Genomic DNA, 11,006 nt, shown 5'->3' on the forward strand with positions numbered 1-11,006 from the left:
GCCATTATGACTGTGCTATAAAAGCTGTATTTTTGTCTTTTCAAATAAGTTCTCAAATATGTGTATATAACATGTTATTAAATTGAATACTGTAAAAAGATCATATAAACGTATATGCCAAAGCAAACAGGGTTTTTATATGCTAATTTTATATTTGCCACTTTCACCATGCCTGGCATAGTGAGCAATATCGTTAGAGGCTTCAGTCTTCAATATTGTAGTTTTGTATATAAACATTCTTTGAACAGCAAATGTTTGTTTGTAACTACTGCTGTAACTGATTCAAGTTATGTATATATAAATGAATTTATTCTGGCAGAGGGACTACACGGCGCGGCATTATACGAGCCATAACATTTTGTTATGTGTTGAAAATGCTCCAACGCGTCTTCCGTTATAGTGCCAATGAGAAGCTCATGCGCTGTTGTCAATGGACGGTCAAAGGCGTCAGAATGCTCAGTCTTACTTAATATGATTTCTATTCTTAAACTTCACATGAAACATGAAATGAGTTAAAAGTACTAATAAACGTGAATATACCATAATTATAGTTCTTTCCCTGTGGTGCTAATTGTACAATTTCTTTTAATTGTGTTGTTTATAATATAATGAATATCCTAGCACAATGGCTAAGAGCAAACAATGATTCCATTTGCATTGTGTATTTGTACCTTCTCTGTTTGAAGAGTATAGTAATGTTACGAGAAACTAATCATTAAACAGGTCAAATATTAAATTCTAAATGAAAAACGTACCTATATATTGTGTAACTATGAAATGTTTTGCGTTCAAACTCGCAGCTTTCATCGTGATCGAGTTAGGTAGAGACATACTATATACACGTAAGTATGCAAAGTAGAACTTTTATATGAGCGTTATGTGATTTGTTCATATTAAAATATATAACATTAATTGCTTCAATAATTTTGTGTTAACGATATAGCCAATATGATCAATGCAACATCAATAATCGAATTTTACCATACTGATAAATACGTATATTTTTTGTATTGACCGAAGACGTTTGCATGACTGCTGTTCCATATTCGAGTTACCAATATAAGATGTCGTATGCTGAAACGTCCATGACAGGCATATACCGCTGCGACAATGCCTGTCAACATGCATTCGGTGGAAATTACTTGTCGTGTTTATCGATGTATGATAGAAATAACTGACTGTTCTCGTAATACCAGTGGGGTATGCTTTCGATTCGAATACGCTCAATAAACGAATATAATTGATATTGATTGCGAAGCTTCTTCTATAACAAAACAATTGACGTCATTTGAAAAGGTAACCACTCGTATACAATATATTGAATGAGCTGTTTGTTTTTTATATTTAGCCAAACGCAAGAGAACGAAATTAATCAAGTATGGATATTCTTATTGTATTTTTACGTTATATCTTATAGTAATAAATAAAAACGCAACGCAAAGGAACAACTGAAACAAAAATTCTTCTTTTGAACAAGTATATGCTACTTCAGTTGTCTGGCATGGCATTTTAAATGGCGATTGCTGACCGGCACATATTGAAAAAAATGATGATACTAGTGTATGTTCTGATTGGTTGTTTGGGATAATATGCTCTATTATTAAATTGTCTAGTGTAGACTATAGTCGAATGACCTAGCCGTGCGACCTGGCCTTATCAATGGAAAATCAATTTAATTGGTTTTAAAGCTTATACTGTCTGTGGTTTCCTATGGCTTGATTGAAATAATAAACATCACTCTTGTCCTTTTATTCTAGAGAATAATTGTGATAACATACGTGACAATCTGTAAGACAGCCTACTTCAAACCCCTCATGGTGAGATATCGAAAGATAACTTACTGGAGCTAAATCCTGTAAATTACCAATCTGATATCAATGAGGTGCTTCTTTATCGCTTTTACTGGGATATAAATTGAAAAGATTCATATCTGGTGGCTGGATATTTCCTATTACTTTATAATTTCGTAAACAATTAAATACACTAAAAGATTGTAACCAGACAAACAAGATACCAAAGGATGTCTCTGCAATCCGTTGTGAGAGCCATTATTACTTCTTAAAAGTCCCTTGATAAAATACACAAAACTAGTCTATCTCATGAGGGCACTTGGCGGTAATTATTCAGGAATGAAACCTTTATATGACAGCACCAATTAATTATCGCTATCCGGCTGAAAGTAAAGATCTAATATCTTCACTGTTTGATCAATACAGTTTTATGGCTCAGTTCCGTACTATAACAGAGGCTACTTTATTTTTGAACTCGTGTGTAGAGAAAATATTGAGCGGTGTGTCTTAGTGAGTGTCTAATTGTCACCGCAATAATTTCATCCAAAGTCTTTAAACAATTAAAATTAAGTAATTATAATGGAAATATCATTTATAATATACTTCTTGTACTGTGAATTTGATGGAATGTTTTGGTCAATTTGGCCGATTTCGAATTGAATTGTTGCGTCGTCCTTGATAATTCAATTGTTCGTCGCATTGTTATATTGTAAGTATTCTTTAAAATGAAGTTAGTTATCTCTAAACGACTCGACTAGTTTTACAATAATTAATACGTATCTTTTTATGCTGTCTGTTACATCTATCATGTGAACGTTCTGCCTGAAGGACATTCCAGAATACAAACAAGGCCAATGAATATTCCGCTCATATTAATATTTACAAATTAGGGCCCTGGGCTCTGAGTATAAACATTTTCTTCTAGCATAATCATATTTCAATTTACCGGGGAAGAGATTGTGATAAAATTCCGTAAGGTTTATTTATCTAAACCGCAATAACCACAACAAAGAGAATCACCAGATTGAATTTGAAATCAATTAAAGAGTATTTTTACATTTCACAAGAATGGTTTAAATTTGAAGTTTATCGCTTTATTATATCGTCATTATATAAAAGTTAAGTAAGTAAAATAAAAGATATAACTACAATAAGCATTCGCAATTTATATCAATTCAATCAATTAATTGTTATATATGTAATAGCTTAATATCTGACAGTTTCTATTTCACAAAGCATGATTGTCCTACAAGACAGTTTCCTCTACGATATTTAGTTGAACGTTTAGAATAGCTTGGTTCCGACGATGATATTTCGTAACAGCTATACATCTAACGTGAATGAAACAAAATGTGAATACGCAGAGGCAAGATAGTAGTCAACACTTTAATCTAAACCCTGTTCAGGGCATTTTCAGCCAAGTCAAACGAGAAAAAAACAAAACGTTTAAACAACATGGACAGACAACACATGCAACAAATTAGTTAAAACCAAAACTGTTCGATATTAAGCCTTTAAACTGTCAGTGAAATAGGAGTTCGTGTTATGATTAGACTAGTGTATCAAAAACTATCGACAACTGAAACTTTCCCGCGGATCATTTATCAATATGTTGTGTGGTGTTCAAAAGAGGTTAGACAATAAAAGCTTTTACTATGCTTATAGTGGAGTACAATTAATCCAAAAGATCATTCACTTTGTAGCTGAAATGCTAGTATATTATTCTACAATATGCTGTTGAAAGCACAAGAGAGTAAAACATTTCAATTTGAGAAGATATTTTTCTCCATATTATATCGAAATTGTTTGGATGTCAATTATTCTTACACTTACATAATATGAAAACCTTGAACAAATAGTAGTATTTCATAGGACAAATAAACCTAAATTAAAGGCATAGAAAACAGTACAAGATAAAGATTCATTAATGCTACTCACACGCGGATAAATAAACCCTGACGGAACCTATTCACTCTGCTCGTTTACTTTCTTTTTTATTGAAAGCGATTAAGGCTAGCACTTTTATATTAACATATTGCACAACTAATTTTATCGCCTGCCAAATGAAAAATATATGTACGAATGAAATATTTTCATTAGTTGTTTTTTAAAGAGGTTAAAAATACATGTACACTATATATGCCACTCATAGTCCACTCATTTTTTGAAACTCTATAGATTTGAATGCGACTTTTTCTTTCTTTTTCACTATTTTTTGTCAGGGAAGACACATGTGTCTCAAAGTTACAACTAAAAAGCCTAAACATTATTTGTCTACAATCATGGACTACGTGGTACATTTGATAAAACGTTCCACAATTTGTGCCGTTCACGATGAATGCTGTTAAACCGCTAACACAAGGTCTTTTTTTTTCCACAACGATATTGGAAAACGGGCTACTGTTTCTAGAACAGAGAATATCCTAGGTATTTCCGATACCGGCATTTGTGCGTGTGGAGGCATGAACTAATCAGCTGTCGTTTAGAAGGCTGTCAATTGCCAGTTAAGTGACAAGTTTACATGTGGAGAGTATTACGGGGACAATTGTACATCTGGAGTTTTTACAGTGACAATTTCACATCTGGAGTGTAAGTCAATGACAACTTTACATCTGGGATGTGTGACATTATTTTGGCGATGGACGTATTGCAATTCAAACCGTTAATGGATTGATTGGTACGTTATTGTTTTTTAACTGAATTAATGGTATTCATGGTTGTGTTAACATTCTGAGAAGCTATGTTTTAAGCACGAAATATTTTTCGTATTGTAGAGAGTGTAGAGAGTGTAGAGATTTCAAATTGCACTTGAACTGGCATTAATGATTAAAACACGTATATATACTTAAAATGATCGCATGTTCAATTGTTACTTTGTTCAGTTTCAATTTATTTTACAAATTTTTGATATATAATCGATTATATAGAATGCGCCTATGGCTTATATGAACGTATCACGTATCAATCATGTATATTTGCTTTATCAAATCAATTAAGCATGTTATTTTATGCGTTAAATCCTTGGAGCAGGTGGCATTTAAACACCTTTAGTACAAGTTTAATTAATGAAACAAAGATTATGTGCTTGCGACTTAAAGTAATCGGATCTGATTAATTGCTATTAGGCAATTAGCAATATTTTAACATGAGGCTGAAATGTTCATGTTTTGTATATCGCATTCATATAAGGCTTTAATAATGACATAAGTAACTTTTGTATTTCAAAACGCTTGTAACAGAAGTGATAACATGATGAAATTAATAACGCTCGTTGGCACTATTTAACTATTGGTCTTGTGTTGTTGGGGAAACCGGCAATAAGGTGTGTTAGAAATAGGGTTAGATCATACTAAAAGCTCGAACACTTCAGCAAATGTTAATATTTGCTCATATATCGGCTTTAAAGACCAAAATTTTCATGTATTGTCGTTGCGTACCTGGTTAATTTACATTTTCACGCGATGTCATGAATGTATACTGATGATAATACATCGCCTACATGTATTGCAGTCCTTGTGTGGATCAGGCGAATCAACAGAGTTTATAATATATCTGTTTGTTTTATGCATTTTCGATATCATGGAGTAGTTTTACATCAAAATCTAGTTTAATACAGAGCATAAGAATTTAAAGCTACATAGAAGTTCGGTACTCATATCATTATGGGTATTAAAAAGTTCAAAAGGTGACAAGGAGCCAATTGGATATACATACAAAACTATACTTTTACACCAGTAAACCATAATGGGACAATATTTATGTTATCAAGTTTCAAATTTGTTTACATGCATGATCTTATTACGTTTAATTTGTCTATATGTTTTCAGATTCGGAATGAACCTTTGAATTTGTTTTGTTTTAACTTTTGGCTACGGAGCTTGTTTCGGTAGTTTTACACATAAGTGTGTATACATTGAATTCTGTTTTATATGCCAGAATATTGTATTTAAACATTTCATTGGAATTGATTAGAAAACACGCACCGAAATAAATGCGCTCGTTTTGTTATTTCGGAAAGGTACTGTAGCCGCCCTTATGTATAGCAGAACAAGCTGAACCTTCCGAATAGTAAACAATATATATGTATATCACTGTTTTAATAAGTGGAGTATCACTATATTGTTCACGAATAAATGTTTATTATCTGCTGGAGACCATACAGTAAATACATGTTATATGTATATGATTGCTATGTTACCAGTACAATGTGTGTTTATTCTAATGACAATGCATTATAAGGTATTGCTATTGGCACAAAAGGTTTATAAATGTTTCAATATTTAATATGTTTAGTTTAACTATTTAGAAGTTTGTTAGTTGTGAAGCAAGCAGAATATTATAAAAAATTGCTACTAACACAAACGGTTTATATCAACATTTGTACTGTGTTAATGCTAAAGTGTTTCTTTATTGTGAAGAAAACAGAATACCGCCATATAGCTATTAACACCAAATGTTTATCTACGACGTACAGTATCAATTTTATCATGATTCTCTCACATTTGTTTATATACCGTGATGAATAAATTTGCGTCGATATACTGACAGTTCGTTCAGTTATCAGTAAGGTATTAAATGTTAGCACTATCTCTATCTAAATAAGGAAAGTTAAACTGTATAACCCCGCAAATGTATCACATAAACATACGAGTGAAGAGTGCTTTAAACGCATATGCTACAAAAAAGGATTTACTATACTTCGACATTTTCATCCTCATGAATTCATAAAGGTGTTAATTCCTGGCAATGTTATAAAAAAATAACCGTAGATGGAAATAGTTGTGCACTAGATATATACTCTGTGTTCAAGTTTAAATCCCTTGTATTTTCAGGCTCACTTGGACCCATACATGATAAACTGGGAATGTGCGAGAGATAATTGAACATGTTGTTGGTAATCTACTAGATATATCTGCAACTGCTGGTAAATAGACGAGACAAAGGCGTTATGGAATTATTGGAATTTCAGTGTTATCATATACTCACTTATAGTCAGCTTTAAAATACTATGGGTCAATATTATCGCAGATATTGTAAATGGAACATATGTGAGTATTATGTGTTAAACTGTAAGAAAATACCTCTATTGTAATGCTAATGGTGGCATAAATGATACTTGATGTGCATAAACCATGCGGTGTAATTCTGATGACCTCGCTCATTACATGCAAGCAAGCTACAGCCATGCGTCCATGCATATATTTATAACATTATCAGCAGTAGCTGTATTCATTGGGACCAGGCATGTATTCTCAAAAATACGAAATGAAATGGCCAATTTGACAGTTATCATTATTGGCGCTGGACCAATCGGACTTACGTCAGCACTAATTGCAGTACAATGTAAGCGGGTCCATCGACTGGTCATCTTTGAGGAAGAGAACCGTTCAAGAGTGGAAAATCGGTCATATCAAATAACCATACAACCCTCTTTAGTTTCGTTCCTAAGAGGTTATGGAGTAGACTTTGACAATCTTGAAGGCGAGTGGCAAGATGGTTGTTTCTACACACGTGTTGGCGTTTACCTTGAATATATCATACACGTTCTTCCACTGTACAGAGCCGAAACAGATATCAAATTTGGGACAAAGGTATTAACGTTAAGAACAATTGAAACTCTCAGGTCAAATAATGTTAATTTGTTTCCAACATTTTTCGTAAAATGGGTAGCTGTTTCCGTGGTATTAGTGCCATTAAACCTGGTTTATGTTTAAACATTTTGCTACTGAGCTTGTTTCTGTAGTTTTTCGCATAATTTTTGTTAACATTTCGTTAAAGTCACTCGATTAAATAAAATCGAATAAAATATCCGAAAACTATTATAAGCACTCGTATACCATTCTCCAACCTTTTGTTACTGTGTTATTCCTTTTATACGAAGATTGAAATGACCCATTTACTACAGGTAGAGAAACAATCGCTGAAAATTAAATCGATTTATACACTATCTTCATTATTTCAAACAACGTTCATACACGAAATGATGCAGTTATATCAGTGGTTGTATACTAATTCGGATTAACGAATACTTATTTCAACCTACTACAACTATCATAACTGACCGTAAACCTTTCTCCACTTATTGATAAGTTTGTTATTTTCTCTTTCATGAAGCATGCATTGATGTATTAAATATCAGACGGCAGAAACTAAAACTAATTGATAAAATAATCAATTGATATGAAATTGGTTAAATGGTAAATTTGCAAATAATGTTCAGAACTATGAACCATGGTGAAAGAACGCTTCACAGTGTTGCTAGGCTACATTTAAATTTCTTGTTTAGCTTACATTGCCTGCTTGTCTTCATATCGTTTTTTCTGTTAAAAATATTCGAAACAACGGGTAACAACACAAGAAGTTATTGATTCCCAATAAATGCATAGCGTTCAACTTCATTTCATCCTAAGTATGTATCAGTGAAATACATTAGACATATATGAATAATACCGTGGTTCATGTTATTTATGGTTCTATGCACATATAGTGCAAAGAAGTTATTTTAAAAGATTTATCTTGCTTATATTCATTCGTCTAAAACGTATAATTTTTGCTATATGAATAAAATATGATCATTCTATTTGATTCAAATAGTCGTGTTCAACTGTATACGTATGTGAAAAACTACAAAAACAAGCTCAGTAGCAAAAAATGTATTGTTTGTTTCACTCCATGTCGTTCTAATGAAAGACATACTTGAAGTTTCCATAAATAAAAGAAAGCTTACATTCGATTTTTTTTAAATGATTCGAATCATACACATGATTCTGTATCGAAACCAAATAGATGCGTCTCTTTCTTTTGTCCTCAATATCTTCACGGCTGATATAAATAAATCTCATGTCAAACAGGTATGAGTGCGCAATATTTGTTTGGCGCAAATAATTTCCCGCATTCAATGTATTGATCAAAAGACCAAAGTTCGATTGTAAATGTTTAACAAGATAGGAGTATTGTTTTCAGTTTGCGTTGTGATACCCAGCCCTGAAGAGAGCACCATAAAATGTACACATCAAATAGATATATAAAATTTTGCTCGTTTAATCATTAATTATAGACAAAAGTTCTATGTATAACACGATCCTCTCTCACAATTTCACATATCATCTAAAGAGCATGTGATTCAATTGTAGTATGTTTTGCATTGTTTGTTAAATCTTTATATATAAAAATATCAGAATAATTATTTATTTTAGATGCACTTCATGACTTCTATTTGCATAATTACATGAACACATTGGGTATATGCGCATTGTCTGTTGAAGTTCAGCCGGGACTGTATCGACACCATCGATGTCATGTCAGGAAGAAAGTTGGTGTTATGCTGTGACGGACGTACGGGCCTAGCGGGCCAGATTCTAGGTCTGAGTGATGAATGTGCCTATCATTCCACCGCGTCCTTCGGGGCCCTGGCTGCTATCGAACGAAGCAGCCAAACCCTTGTGCCAAAACCTGAAATTCGCGTCCACAACATTGGATTTGATCTTTCTGCCTATGTGTCATCAGAATTGGAAGAAAAATCAAAATCAACCTTTTCCTTAAAAATATTTGGAAACTCAAGATGTAGATTTCTTGCACTTGCTGTAAAAAAATCCGATACGAAGATTGTCAAAGCAATGAAAACTGTGTTGGACAAATCAGTAAGTCGTATTCATATTTGTTCATCATAAAACTGTCAGAAATCAAACAAGACAGGATTATTAAAATTTGATTAGTAATTTGTAAAAATAAGCAGTGACCGAAAACAGTCATGTCGAATGATGCAATTTCAACGTTGCATATATTTTGATAGGTAATCACCTTCACAACATGTCGTTATAAATTGCTTATAATTGCCTAATGTTATAGTAAAGCCTAGTTTAAGCCTTATATAAGTGACCTTCAACCAAAATCGTGTATTGTACACAACTTCTGTGTATTGATCTTTATCTTAATCGCATTGTGCTGTTTATCATATCTCCTATATTTATGAGACAATGAGATTATCTATTCGAAAAGTGCCCTGAGACAATAAACAAATACCCAGGAAATGGCCTCAACTGTGACACCAGCGTAATAAAGAGGAGATGCACAGCAGGGGGTTGTCATGCCAAACATATCTTAAACAAGTCCTTTAAATAATTAAAAATGTATTTCAGATGATGCGCAATATATTTCTCAAGTGTTTTAACACCTACAAACGACCAGAGGAAACAAGCATCAGTGACTCGTTCTGCCTTAACAACATGAAATTTAGTCCCCGTCTGTTTGAAATCAGGCTTTCTCAGAAAACTGAGACCGCCGCCTATATATCCGACTGTGACACCTTTGTGATAACTGAAGGAGATGCATCGAGGTCATTTAATTTCAACACAGGTAGGCTCTTGTTTCAAATTTATTTTTTAAATTCGTTTTTTTTCGTTTTGTTCTTATGGATATTATTCTTGTTTTAAAACCGATCATAGTGTATATACATATTCAAAAAAAGAAGACAACACACATGGTTATTATTTTAAGCAATATGTAGAGTGCACAAGAATATATGAGGGGTGTTTAGCTAAAATACATTTAATTGTCCTTTGAATATACTCGAATATGTTATCGGTCATTGCTCTCCAATTGTATGATTAATAGGATAATAATATATCTCACAATATGTGTATATATGGGCTTTGAATATGATTTCTTTCTACATGCCTACATGCCTATGATGCCTTTCCTGTATTTCAGGAATGGACATAAACCTCGGACTGAAAAGCCTTTCATCGTTAAAACCATTTATAGAGCGAATAACAGTTGCAGAAACAGAGTACAATATCATGTCATCACTTATATACAAAATGGAACATTCCGATAGAATATGCAAATACTTTCTAAAATATGGTTTAAAAGAATATTTATTTATGTGATATGCATTTTGTTATCGTATACATTTATGTCCCTGATGGTTTGCTTCTAAAATATCAAGCGCTCTTTTCCTTTATGTAAAAATACCAGAACAGCAAAGCCTTTTAAAAGAAAAAGGAGGGTGAGAGTTGTTTCTATTATTATTATTATTAAAATTATTATTATTTTAATTATTATTATTTTATATATAATTACAATTCTGACCCGTTTTATAAAGTGTATATACAAAATGTAATAACATTTTGCTAATGATATAGTGTCCTATGGCCTACTCATGTTGGAATAGCCTGTTCAGCAAAGTTGGATAACCTAGCAACTACTGTCTGCATT

General features: G+C 32.7%; 1 protein-coding gene across 1 annotated transcript; it reads left to right on the top strand.

Annotated features, from left to right (window-relative positions):
- The first annotated feature begins 4,266 nt into the window (after positions 1 to 4,266).
- Positions 4,267 to 10,754, top strand: LOC128242232 (uncharacterized). The gene is made up of 5 exons (XM_052959319.1): positions 4,267 to 4,467; positions 6,623 to 7,381; positions 9,056 to 9,430; positions 9,929 to 10,145; positions 10,500 to 10,754. Exons 2-5 carry the CDS (start codon positions 6,923 to 6,925, stop codon positions 10,676 to 10,678), a joined length of 1,230 nt encoding a protein of 409 aa, XP_052815279.1. The 5' UTR covers positions 4,267 to 4,467; positions 6,623 to 6,922; the 3' UTR covers positions 10,679 to 10,754.
- The last annotated feature ends 252 nt before the right edge of the window (positions 10,755 to 11,006 follow it).

This window comes from Mya arenaria, chromosome 8, assembly GCF_026914265.1.
Source record: "Mya arenaria isolate MELC-2E11 chromosome 8, ASM2691426v1".
NCBI lineage: Eukaryota > Metazoa > Mollusca > Bivalvia > Myida > Myidae > Mya > Mya arenaria.

What these genes read in the sequence shown, in the direction of transcription:
- LOC128242232 (XM_052959319.1), top strand. Translation starts at nt 6,923, where the DNA reads ATGCGGTGTAATTCTGATGACCTCGCTCATTACATGCAAGCAAGCTAC. An exon ending in AAACTGTGTTGGACAAATCA is followed by an intron (nt 9,431 to 9,928) that starts GTAAGTCGTATT and finishes AATGTATTTCAG; the next exon opens with ATGATGCGCAATATATTTCT. An exon ending in GTCATTTAATTTCAACACAG is followed by an intron (nt 10,146 to 10,499) that starts GTAGGCTCTTGT and finishes CCTGTATTTCAG; the next exon opens with GAATGGACATAAACCTCGGA.